This window comes from Cyprinus carpio, chromosome A15, assembly GCF_018340385.1.
Source record: "Cyprinus carpio isolate SPL01 chromosome A15, ASM1834038v1, whole genome shotgun sequence".
NCBI lineage: Eukaryota > Metazoa > Chordata > Actinopteri > Cypriniformes > Cyprinidae > Cyprinus > Cyprinus carpio.
In genome coordinates, this window is record NC_056586.1 from 8,799,988 (window position 1) to 8,813,963 (window position 13,976).

Here is a 13,976-nt window from a genome sequence, read left to right on the forward strand (position 1 = left end):
TTAAAAATAAAATGTGGTATGCGAGAGCTTCCTGTTATAACCCATTGTGAGTTAATAACTCTCATGATTATGACAAATCTAGGTCTACACTGTCCCAATTTGTACAATCTTTGCACATCCCTCCACATCAATACATATCATCTACATGTTATATATATATATATATATCAAAAAATGCTGATTCAGATTCAGTTCTTTCCTATAAAACACATATATATATATATATATATATAAAACATGTAGATGTTTGTGTGGATGTTACAAATCAAAAAAAAAAATAAAAAAAATGCTGATTCAGATTCAGTTCTGTCCTTTAAAACCCATTAGCATGATCACAAATCAAATTATATAACCATGACAATTATACTTGTATACTACAGTCTGATTTCACACCTGTAGCTTATTCCTAACTGGTAAAATCGATGCTGTAACAACTCACTCTGTGTTCCAACATCTCTGATGTCCTGTACTGATGAACAACATGCACGGTATTTTCAATTAAACAGGCATATTACTGTGATTAGAGGAGCCTAATTAATACGAGACAGTAAAATGTAACATGAACACTGTTGTCAAAAGTGTAACCAAATAGCCCAACCGACAGAAAGTTATCAATTAGCGTGATCAACTGCGCGCATCGGTAAGGCGTCTCCATGTGTCAATCTGAAGTGGGCGGAACCCGCGTCTGCTGCGGCGCTCTGGAGAGGCAGAGACTCAGGCAGGGGCTGAAGTGCCACTTTCTCAGGATTGTCAGTGCGGGCAGCATCTTCTCCCAGCCCGGGTACAGTAACTGCTGCACGCGACATATCCTTCGGATCAGGACAGGAGATTCGGGTTTGCTCCATCCATGCTATCCGAGCCCGAGTGAGAGCGCACCATCCACCTGGATAAGCGGCATCAGCATCAGCATCAGTGCAGGGAGAACACGGACGCAAGCATCGCCACGAGAATATGATGCTCCAACAGCACTTGCTTTTTGTGCTCTACAGCTTCTGTGGGATTGTCATTAAAGGTAAGAACCCTGGGATGTGCGGCCACAGTGTGATGCCCTCTGGGTGTGGTGGGAGTTGGCAGAGGGAACGGAAATGCCAGTCTGATTTAAGCACACATTATCATAAACCCCGTGCTCAGTTACATCGGGGGTAATATGTCATAAGTAGCTCGCGCTTTTGGACAGGTCATATACAGTACGTGTGTTTAGTGGCATGATGATGACAGTGCAGATTTGATTTCAGCTCACATTCTTTCACATGTGCGTGGGAAGTTGTTTGTAGTTAATTTCAATGATGTTCGCGCACCCATCATCTATCAAATTAGTAACTTTAGACGCAGAACCATTTAGTGAGCATGTGCTCGTTCCAAAGTGATTCATAAGGTTCGCGTACGCAACACAATTACGCGGAGTGTTCAGTGTGATTTGATGCGTCTTATGGGTTGTTTTTATTAAATTGTCAACTTTGGGAACACTGATTCAGTAACGACCTTCTTATTCCAAATTAATTCAAGTGGTTCATGTGTTCGGATATCTGCAATGCAATCGCAGTTACGCGCAGTTTTGTTCAGTATGTTCATGGTGTGATTTGACCGTGCAAAACAAGTTGAACTTGACCCATTATGGGTGATGGATGCTTAATGCAAGCTCTCTTTTTTTTTTTTGAGTATTAGTTGGACAGCCCTGGTTTAAGTCGGACATGCGCACGTTTAAAGCGCTTCGCGCTCTGGTATTTGCAAGATTCTACATCTTGGGGTCGTCGTAGCATAAGATTTTCTCTTCGAGACGCACAGTGTGCAAGTAAAGGCTGGAGATACAGACTATGCATTTATTTACAGTACCGATAACAGTTTTTAGACTGTGTAATTTATAGATAGCAGGAATATTTCAGGACGGGCAGACGTGCATGGAGCTCCGGCGGTCAGACTGCAGACTGTCTCTGAATCCCGCAGGCGGATCGCGCGCGCCGCCTCGCCCCATGTACGGGTCACAGATCTCACAGTTCTCTCTCAACACTTACACACCTTTATATATTGCCTAAAAATTTTTTTCCTATAAGTTCCGCACGAGTTGCAAAAGGATGTGTGCGTAAATAAAAGAAATAATAACCACTGACGAAGTACAGTATAGTGCCACTGTAAAAACATGACTCAATGCTGCTGGACTTTTATTGCCTAGAGAGCTACAGCTGGTTACTAGCTAAAGAGTCAATATTATGTTACAGTACTAATATTGATTATTGGTGTGGTGTATGTCTCAGTAGATACAGCATATATTTTGTGTAATGAACACCATGTAGAGGAGACTGGCGGAGTGTTGTAACACATGTTGTTTTGTTGTTGTTGTTTTTGCAATAAATGTCTCAGATACTGATATAACATTTTCATATTTGTCTGTTTTGTAATCAACTGCTTATTTCTAAACTATGTACAGTAATGTCATAATATAAAGTGCTGATGTTACAAACTACTCCACTATCTTTGGTGATTGTAAGTTGTAACAGCAGGAGGGGTGAGTTGAAACACCAATTGAAAACCTGAACATACACATTTGTGTTAATTGCTAGCAATCACATTGACATTCATTGTGATTCTCAATGTTAACATAACACTTTGACAGCAGATAGAAACATATGTACACTAAAAATTTTACATTTATTTAAGCTTTAATCATGACAAATGTATTGCTGATGTATATACAAGGACTCTGTTAAATGTTATGTTATACAAGTAACTTTTGAAAGAGAGATTTGCTTCTATACTCTTAAAAGCTCTCACACCCACTGTTCGGAGATGGATTGTGGGTATGTAGATGTCGGCATATGTTAGGTTTGGCAGTGTCTGTGCTGACTACAGATCTCTATAATTATTCCTGGAACTTGGTGTGGATCAAAACCAATGATTGTTTTTTTTTTTTTTTTTTTTGATATTGGTTCTCAGGTGTTTTTAAATTCTTTGCGGTTGCATTCCCTCGCTGATGGTCATAAATATGTCGCCTGTAAGGAAAATGTAATGTGATATGATATTTCCATAGTTTTATCAGCGAAGGACATTGCAGGCCACATATGAAAATTACATTTTATGAGCAGTGATATAAGTAATATAGAGTCCAAAAAATCAATAATTACTATTTTATGTTTTAATTTTTTTTTTATTTTATTTTTGTTTTATTTAGAGAAGAGAGCTGGTTGTATTTCTTAGTCTCATGGGGTTTATGTAAGATAGTTAAGTAGCTCTTTCTTGCTTATGTTATTTATATGCAGTCGACTTGCTGCTTGCTTGACTCGGAGTTAAATCCTTTACCAGGACCTTTCCAGTTTAATGTGTCACATTCAAAATGGTGACTCTGAAAAGTATTTTAATAATTTATATCCCAAGGATCCCTGCCATAAGCATTTTTTTTTCTTTTTTTCAGCTGCTTGATTTTTATGTTTTCTTAAATCATGAACCAATGACTGTGCTGTAGCTGAGGCTCACAGTCTGAGTGCCTCTAGTGAAGAACAGACAGTGTTTAGATGAATATAGAGTTACTTGCTCAGCTGATTTATCAAATTGATGTAAAGATTTCCTTATAAGACTTGATAAGAAGTGATAGATAATCTGTGGCTGAAGGGTCACATTCATGCAGGGATGCTTCAAGACAGTGTTCTCTGATGATTTAAATCTCTCTCTCTCTCTCTCTATATATATATATATATGTCTGCTCTCTTGCTATAAAACAATAAAATCAAGACCATCACTAGAGGTTAGTAAGAGAAATCATTACTGCTGATTATCAAGGAATGTATCTGTATTGTGTTGATCTCCAAATGGAAATTCATGAAAGTTTTGAATGGCAGAACAACAATATGCATATTATTGTGCCATACGGCAGATGTTTTTGACATTCTTGACCCCATAGCCCCCACTGTCCAAAACATCATGTCCATAATGATGACTTAAGTAATTTTTTTTATCTCATAGTTATGTTTTCATATCTCATAATTTTGAGTCGTTGTCATAATGATCTTATCTAATATATATATATTATATATATATATATATATATATATATATATATATATATATATATATATATATATATAATTAGGTAAGATCATTGAAATTGTGAACTGTATGTAAAAGGACAAAATTACCTTTTATATCATAACTATGGCTTTTTTGTCATAAGTAATTGTCATAATCATATTCTTAAGTGGTATAAATGGCCTTCCACAGAATACAGACGTTTCAAGGATTACTTGAAAAGGATTTTATTTATTTATTTATTTTAAACTTTTTTTTCTTTCTTTTTTTTCTTCTTCTCCTTCTTCTTTTTCTTCTTCTTCTTCTTCTTCTTCTTCTTCTTCTTCTTCTTCTTCTTCTTCTTTATGTATCCACTTTTAATGGTTCTCCAAATCTTAAATAAATATGACAGCTGTTGAGGAGGACAAATAAAAGAAAGAATGAGGTCAGTTTACATCTTGATTTTTTTTCTCTTTTTTATTTATTGATTATTGACAACCCTTATTGACAACCATTCCCATTAAGGGAAGATATTTTTCAGCATTACAAGAATTATTACTCATAAAGGGTCATCTTTTTATTGATTGATTATTGATGTGTGAAAGAATCATTGAGACTTAAGGGTCAGAATCAATCCTGCATCTCCCTCATGAGCACCATGAGCACCATGTACTACCACACCACATGCCGACAGGTCAGCGCTTTCTTCAAAGCTCAAACGTCTCCTACATTTAACCCAAAGCATTAAAGTGCACTTGATATTTGTAGTCCTCTATATGTCCACATGAATGTCGCACATCACAGATCAAAACAATATCGCATGTTGTCTTAATAGCTATATAAAACTCAAGGTCTCCAATTACATCTGTGACCACACATTTAGGTCAGAGCTTCACAGCACCTCTACAGTCATATTCCCATTAGAGCAGCTTCTTTCCCACCTTAGTTAACAATTCACACACACAAAAAAAATACATTTGTAGCTGACTTTCTGTGAATGTGCCATACAAATTGGGCCTGAGGGACTAAAAAGCCCCCAAAACATCTTGCGGCGCAGTCGCCCGAGGGCCCAGCTAAACGTGCAGATAGATCCTGTGTCAGCTGAGCGTTTAAGGTAGTGTGTCGGCAGCTGAAGTGCAGCATTAGCGCATCACAGCGTTTTGACGTGAGGTGTGACGGGCAGAATGCTTTATGCTCTCTCTTAAAGATGCTCTCTCCTCACCATGGAGGGTTAGCTTATCCTAGCAGAATGGGCTCTAAGCCGCTGAGTGCCGGCCATGGAGCTACACTGTGTACCACCGCGTATCAGTAATCCAGTAAAGGAGAGCAGGCTGTGTGCAGAGAGAAGCCAAGCCTCTCTGCTTTGTGCTGGCTGACAGATCTACATCTGTACAGATGAGTCACAGACGCGCTATCAGAAAAAAAAAAAAAAAATGATATGAAAGAGACATTGAATAACAGCTGAGAAGAGGCCTGGATGACGGCTAGTGCTAGTATTTTTGTCTTTTTTGTTGTATTTTTAGGTACATCATCAGCTCTTGTAGGATGTTTTTATGCATTCAAAAAAATAAATAAACTCTTATAAATGAGGTTTCATAACAACGTACGCCATCATTTGTGATATTTATATTTTATCTTTATTTCAATACCTGTTTCTAATAGTTTTGTTTGTTTTTATATTTCTATATAGCTTTAAATTGTTTTTTATTTCAGTTTTAGTAATTTTAGTACTTTTTAAAATCTGTTTTGTTTATATTTTTTCATCTAATATTTATATTTTATTTTAATTTTAGCTGTATTTTAATACCAATTTTTAATAGTTTTAGTTTTAGTTAACAATAGCAACATATATATTTTTGTATATTTCCATATATTTAAAAAAAAATATTTCAGTTATAGCATTTGTATTGCTTAAGCTATTATTATTATTTATTATTATTATTATTATTTAAATTAACTAATTAATTTATTTTTATATAGAGTTTAATAGCCTGTTGCTTCAGGGGAATGTTGCATCAGTTACTCAAATAAAATAGACTATAGAGAATATACTGCATCAATGAAATGTAATGCTATATAGCCTATTATATATATATATATATATATATATATATATATAGATATAGAATAGCTATAGATAGATAGATAGATAGATAGATAGATAGATAGATAAAATAATAATTCAGTGACAAAAGATATAGCATTCCCATTATATTGTGTGCACAAATCTTTTCTTTTAGCTTCATCCCTGAATATTAGGTTACTTTCATTAACTGTGGATTGAACCTGTAGCTCCCTACAAGAATGAAATGCTGGTTTTAGTCAAATGATTAAACTGACATTGGCCGTTGCCCAGAGCACCGTCTCGTAGGCTGTTGTAAAGCCTTCAGGGCAGGTGAATTACTTCATTAGGTTTATGTAATTGCACATGTCCGGCTCCAAATGTGTGGGATGTAGATTCCATGTGAGTTCATGCTTATTGGCTCAATGCTGCTGATTAATCTAGATTGTGGAGTAATTCGGTTTGTCTAGTCCTAACTGCGACCATTATAGCTCGACATGACAGATGTCGTAATGACATGTTTGTTCCTGTAGGCTGTAATGAGGTTGCTCTGAGCAGATTCAGATGTAAGTGCAATTAAAGTACCGTGCCTATGAACGACTTCTGTAATGAAAGGACAGAGATTCCTCGCTTGAGAAGACCATAATAACTCTACTGATAAATGATGCTGTGACATGCACAATTAATAAGATCACCTACCTTTAGGCAAACAGATGTGATAATTAGCTTCTGTTGGCGACCCATTGGCCACAGATCAGACAGAAGCTAAGATAAAGATTATATTTGAAGTTTGGACATTTAATATTACTACTATTCTCTATGTGGAGATAAAGGGAACATTTCTGAAAGAGGCTCAATATTACTAACTCCTCCGCTCACTAGAAATGTGTCCTTTCCGACTTCTTTTATTTACTCTACTATTTGATTTATTAAGTACCATCTCATATGTATCAACTGATTAACTAAAAAGTGAGGGTTCTTAAAAGGGAAGTAACTTAAAAGCGGGTGCTGCTAAAGGAATCACGGCATGAAAACAGAATGTACACAAAATGTAGACTACTTAATTGGCTGTTTACCGAAAACGCCACATGCTAAAATGACCTGATTGTCACCCCTGCATGTCTGTTAGTACTACAAGAAAATGATCAGCAAACTCTCATTGACATTGCCATTTCTTATATTCAGAGGACAATTGGCAAAGGCTAATTAATTCATAGAAGAGACAATCAACAGTTTATATGCTCTGAACTAGAAATACCTTTTCAGGATTCATTGCTTATTTTAGTTTTCTAAGTTCACTGATTGTTTGATAATTGGGAGAAGTGTTGTTAAAGTACCAATGTCGGTACCAGTGGGTGGTGAAATTTTAGCATTTCGTGCTAGAACACCTCTGATTGGCCATTGTGTTCACGTGCTCAACAGATATGTCTGTGATTGGCTACAGTGATCATCGCTTCACGCTGTTCTCCGAACGCTTACACAGATACACACAAGAGTATTTGAAAACCAAGTCTATCAGCCAATAGACCAATTTGTGTTTGCCAACAGTGATGATGTTTTTGTGGGCGGAGCCCATCTGGTGGCAGAAAATGACAGTTTTAAAGTAGCAGTCTATGGAAGCCATGGAATAAACAAATAATAAAAAAAATAGTTTTGAGTTTATATTTCAGAATTCTGAGATTATATCTCACAGTTCTGATAAAATATTTTTTTTTACCCCCCTTGGCTCAGAATCATGAGTTTAAAGTATTTTTAAATGTAATATAATGTATTTACAAGTGTTTATTTATTTATTTGTAATCTGATTACATATAATTCAGATTTTATATAATCAGTTACTGACTGAACTGTACTTAGAGTTTACTTACTGTACCTGAGAAAGTACTATAAGTATAGTAATACAAACTACATGGATTTATGGGTAGGTTCAGGGTCAGTATCTAGTTTTTACCCAGTTATTGTAATTATTATAATAAGTACAGTACATAGCATGTACATGCAGAAAATAACTAGGTTACACTTTATTTTAAGGTGTCCTTGTACCCGGTGTTATTATACATATAAGTACTGAGTAATAATAATTAACTAATGAAACTGAAGTGCTATCCAGTTAATACCCAGTTTTAACTGAAATAGTTAAAACTGCATTGTATAATTTGTAGAGGTTATATGGAAGCTCAAAAATTGTGAAAACATTTTAATATGAAATAAAGCCACACTGCAAGATATACATAATATGACTTTGGGATTGTTTTGGAGTCTTTTGGCTCTTCTGCTGAATCTAATATTTGGGTGAAAATGAAGCAGAGTCTTCATCTCATCAGCTGTCTGACCTTTAAACAGAGTCCCTCACCCTCTCTACTCTTAGAAGAATGTCCTCACACTGCCTGCGGATGAGAACCACACAATGAATTTCATTTACTCTGCAACACCGAGCTGCTCTGCTTTTTCTTTCTGTGGCCTCGCCATGAAGTGAAGAAATAGCCATCCATGCTGTTTTTACCCATCTGACCAGCTATATATCAGCAATTCACTTGCTATTGTCCAGCAAAGTGAAACTAGGCCTGCAACAAACTATTTGATTACTTTTTCCTTTATTGAAGAAATGTAAGGCACTATGACTTTTTTCATTAATTATATTGCAGATGCTCTTCTTATTAAGTGGTGTCACTTGCATTATGGGACTTCAGTTAAGTATCATTAATGTATTAGTTTTATTAATCAGTTTTGGGCAAAATGATTGCATCCCTTTCCCTGTCGTACTACATAAGATTGATAGGCATAAGCAAGAACTCCATTTGAAGTTTGACATTGACATTTAACCATTATTTTAATATTAATATTTTAATTATTGTTGTGACAACACAAATGAATGAAGAAGAATCTATGTGAAATGGTAATGTCCAACCAAATCAATTGATCCAATTTTAACTTAAACCGGTTAAGTTAAGTGAACATGTTTTGGTTTATTACAAACTGGCCAAATGTGTTTCACTCTATCAACATAAGGAGGTTTGTTTTGAACAGCTCATTTAAATTATGGACAGTGGTTCCATCCAATTAGTTCTAGTTACTTTAACTAAATGATTTCTATTTAAAGTTACAGTTGAAACAACATTACAAAATTACACAAAATAGCAGAAATATCAAACTACTGTGATTTTCTAATTGTCATTTAAAGGTAACCAATCAAACCTTATTCCAGGAACAGGAACCGGCTCCAGAAATCAATTCTGCAGTACTTCATATGTACCTGAGTTCAGGAGGGTTGATCTAGTTCAGTCCATATATCAGCCCCAGCAACATGGTTTTGCATAGTGTATACTGCTAATGTCCTGAAGAACTTTATCTTCCAACACTCCAGCATCTGCTGGGCTGTCTTCAATGACTGCACCTTCAAATCTTATGACATAGATTCATAGAGTCTTCATAGAGTCTTCTGGATCACCTCCTGATTGTTGGCAACGTCTGTATCCTAGAGATAGGACTGTCGCAGTGAAGGAATTTCCCTTGCGGTAATTTTGTGTGTGTGTGTGTGTGTGTGTGTGTGTGTGTGTGTGTGTGTGTGTGTGTTACGATATAATGAGGTCATATACAGAAACCAATGAAACTGAACCCAAATCCAAATGCATTCGAACGGGAATGTGAACCAAATAGCCATTGACAATACGGGAAGCCTGAAACAGAAGAAAAATTCGACAAAATAACCGATCCACATAAAGGCATGTAAATCAATCCCACACCACAAGTCGTTAGGCTATTGTTAGCAATTTCAATATATTGTCCTAATTTGGGGCAGTAATCGAAGAGATGGCGCGCATTCTAGACCCTCGAATCTGACTGGACAAGAGACTTTCTACTCACATTCCAAACTGCGCTAACACTAAACGTCTAAATGGCTATCCAGTTAACTCCATTCTTTAAAATGTTTTAATTTTCAATCGTAATGTCTTTTTAAACAAGGCTGGATCATATTCAAATCATTTCTTGCTTGAACTTAGATTTGCAAATGCCACGTTAAAAGGAATCAAATTATGACCTGCAGCAAAATGTGTTGATAAGATAACTAAGAATGGGTGGGACAGACCTCAACACCCTGGACATGGCAACAACATTTGAGGTATTTACTCAGGACACCAAAATTTTGCTTTTATATGAGCTTGCAAGTAATGCCGCAGCCTGCTTTTAGTCATGCTTTGTCATCACTTTTAGCGTTCTTCGAGCGCCGTTCCAGCGTGCTTCGGCCTGCACGCCTGCTGCTACTTAGCCACGATGAGAAGAAACACCACCTAGTCTCCGTCAAACTTTACTCGCTTTTCCGTTTGAGAGTTTCGTGTTTCTGAGTTAAGTTTGTAACGCCGTGTCTCCGAACCTCGTCCAAAGCCACAACTCCGCATCTACAGACTTGCACTACTGAACTTAACAAGTACACATTAGCGTTATCATAACCTCCACTACATCTTATTTAATATTCAGTGACAACAGTGCAAGAATTAAGTGATTAAATGGTAAAACGAGAAGGGCATATCCTCTTAAACCACTATGCAAAAAAGAATTATGCAGAATCTAATAAAGGCTCAAAAGAGAAGTGGTTTTGCTGCGCCGATCCTTGTTCTTGCATTCCTCTAATGTTTGCTCGTCAATTGCGGTTATTGCGAAAGCCCTACCTAGAGAGGATATTTAAAAGGATGGAGTACTCAAATTCTTGTGTATTAACCTTATCACAGAACAGAAACAGAAAACATCACAAAAATCCACTAACTCACAGACATACATATCAAATACAAATACTAATAATAAGAGACTATAAAGAGATAGTATCTATTTCATCAAAACAGCAATCAAAGGACAGCTACACGATGAGAGAAATCAAAAGCGTGTGGCACTACATCTCAATGATGCCGGTGAGGCAACATAATGGTTTGCAGATGGAGATAACAGCAACTCAAATTGAAAGCGTAATCAAAGATTAAACAGGCAAAGGCGAGGGCTATTTAATAAGTGGGTGTTGCTGTGCAAAGATACAGGCGTGAAGATGTGCAATAATTGATTTCTGTCATTAATTCATTTGAGGAGACAATTTAGTCTAATCAATTTAATCTATGTACAAATAATGCCTATGGCAGAGTACATCTGCTTGGCGGGCTTCATAACAGAGAAACATGCGAGGGTTATCAGAAATGAAAAGATAGTGTTTAAAGATGGTTTTATGTTCACATTTCTTTTCAGTCAATTATATATGTAAGCCATTTATAGGTTGAAACATTGTATCTTGGTGGTGATTTCAAAACAATGAAAAAAAAATTGTTATAGAATTCGCCCCAGCCCAAAAGGGCAAGAGTGACTCAACCAGTGGTGTGAGTTTGAGGCGTGGCTATATATTTATTAGACCATTAGCATACAGAGAGGTGTTGTTCAGGAAACCTGTTTGAGAAAAAAAGCATGTGGCACAATATGACTTTACTTTTAACAGGATGATTAAGGAGAGAGATGTCAATATCTGCAACAAAATGCTAAAACTCATTTGACCGTCACACCATACGTCATTCAAATACCTTTGCTTCACTCATAAGTGAGATGTTACGATTGCGAACCCAACTTTCGACAAAGTGTGGGAGAGCAAAGCACGAACTTTAGTTGATGCATGTTTATGTCCTGAAATCAGTTTGATCTTTAAAAAGGTTCCCACAGGTGTGTGAGGAAAGAGAAGCAAGGCTGAATACAGAAAGATTTGCAACTGAAAGTGGTGTGGAGGTTGGCGGGGGAAGCGAAGAGGGATGCTGAGTTTGTGTGTGGGGGGGCGGGATAAAAGCGCATCAACTCCATGACCTCGCAAAGGAGGATCAACGCTTGGAACGAGAACTGCATGCCAATAGCAAGGTGGGTGAAGGCCTGAGCAACCGACAAAGAAATAACCATAAAATAAACAAAAAAAAAAAAAAAAAAAAATAAAAAATACAGCAAGAAAGGAGATGTTGTGCATGGTGTCGTTGGCAGGCTGGCAATGGGGGCAAAAAGTGAAGGGCAAAATAAAGTGATGAAAAAGATTTGCAGCAGTGTGGGAATGGCAATACAATGTGACACACATTAATTTGACAGACACCTTTTTCCTTGTTCCTCCATAAATGTACTGAACTCTAGTAATAGTAAAACACCAACAAATTCTATTCCTTTTCAAACTAATTATAATTACGGGGGGCAGATTTTCAATTAATAAAAGACATATTTTCATGCAACTCCTTCCACAGTACTACATTTTGACCTAGAAAATTTTTTACCATAGACCATGATTTGTAAACGAATACATTTTGACATTTGCATGGCATAATGAGCTCTATATCTGTTGCCTTTCTGACATAGTAATCTTGCTCTGTAGACCACCTGGTACAGTGTTGCACTTGCAATGCGCAGCACTTGGGTACAAGTCCCCTAAACACAAATCACACAAAAACAGTTATAGAGGCATGGTTGCTTCAACAATTGCGTTTTTATCTCAAGTTTGTTTTTGTTAACATTATCAGTTACACTGTAAAAAGAAATCTGTGACATTTACGGTAAAATACCAGCAGCTGTGATTGCCAGAACTTCACCATAAAAAATATGGTACCAACATTTTAGGTTTTACAGACTTAACATAAATTCACAATAAAATACCGTATTTAATGAACTGATGTAATTTTAATAAACCAACATATTGAAGTACTAATACCTGTTTTGAACCATTGTAATGCACTGATAACGACCAAAAACTGGTGGTGATGAGAAAGTCACACAATGAAACAAAGCTCATAACAAACTGCTTTTCTACAACCTGAGGAGGGTAATATATTTATATATAGAAGGTGCACAGTGTCATTCACACAAACACTAAACACCATCATGGTGACACACAATACTGAAATAATGCAAAAGCATTAATTTAGCAACATTAGATGTAAGATACAACCTTAATGTACACAACTGATATGAAAAAAAAAAGAAGAAGAAGAAAGTTTTTCAACAACAACAACAACAAAAAAATCTAATATGAAGTGTCATGCAAAGAATTCTGGGAGGGTCAATTTACATTTTTTCACTGTAAATTATACAATGACTTTTCTTTTTCACTTCCAAAAACCATATTTTTAACAGTATTTTACTGTAAAATTAAATTAAAAGTACTAAAATTTATTCACCGTATATAGTATGGAAACTTACTGTTAACCAATTAACAGGTTTTTACTGTAGCATTTTTATGGTCTTTTACTGTTAAAATCACAATCATTTTTTACAGTATAGGTTTAGAGTTTAATGATGGTGGTACGTAATTTTCAAACGTGACAGAGCATTAACTTTTTAGTGCCACTCACCGGACATTTAATTTCTGAACTGCTGTGATACCTATAACAACCAACGTCATAATATGTTGCCGCATTTACATATTGAAACATCTGTTTCAGGGAAGGGAAGATTAAACACGCTTTTAGTGTAAGTCACTGAAAATATTGGACCACATGCGGCGGAAAGAAACAAATGAAATATGGCAATGTTTACATGACCAATTACAACAGGGAGTTGTATGGAGATGGAAGGTGTCTGTGAAACAGTAGGAAAGATGAAAATTAGGGCAAGGAGGTGTGAGCGAGAAACAAGGGTTTGAGGATGACAACCTGTTCCTTCACCAAATGAAAAGTAATTGGTAAGAAGATGCCTGGAGCATTTTCAGTGACAGATGGGCAGATAATCCTAAAAATAGCAGTATATTTAGAGATGAGCAGATATCAGTCTGCAGTTAAAACCATCAACAGCAAAGGCTCTGAGAATGATATAACCAGAAGTTTCTTATGAAGTTTGCTGTTGCCTCAAACTTTCATTCCTCCCACTCAGTGCCATAAGTAACACATTTGTTTAATTTGGTCTTTAGTTATCTTTGAGGTGT

General features: G+C 36.2%; 1 protein-coding gene across 7 annotated transcripts in view; it reads left to right on the plus strand.

Annotated features, from left to right (window-relative positions):
• Window positions 1–617: 617 nt before the first annotated feature.
• Window positions 618–13,976, plus strand: part of LOC109099162 (cell adhesion molecule 2-like) — a 219,000-nt gene continuing 205,641 nt past the window's right edge. Inside the window, exon 1 of one of the 7 annotated variants that reach the window (XM_042770925.1) lies at window positions 618–1,012. In XM_042770925.1, coding sequence (XP_042626859.1) covers window positions 952–1,012 — 61 coding nt within the window. In that variant the 5' untranslated portion in view covers window positions 618–951. The remainder of the gene's footprint in view (window positions 1,013–13,976) is intronic. The other 6 variants (XM_042770924.1, XM_042770920.1, XM_042770919.1 and 3 more) reach the window with 6 other exon arrangements.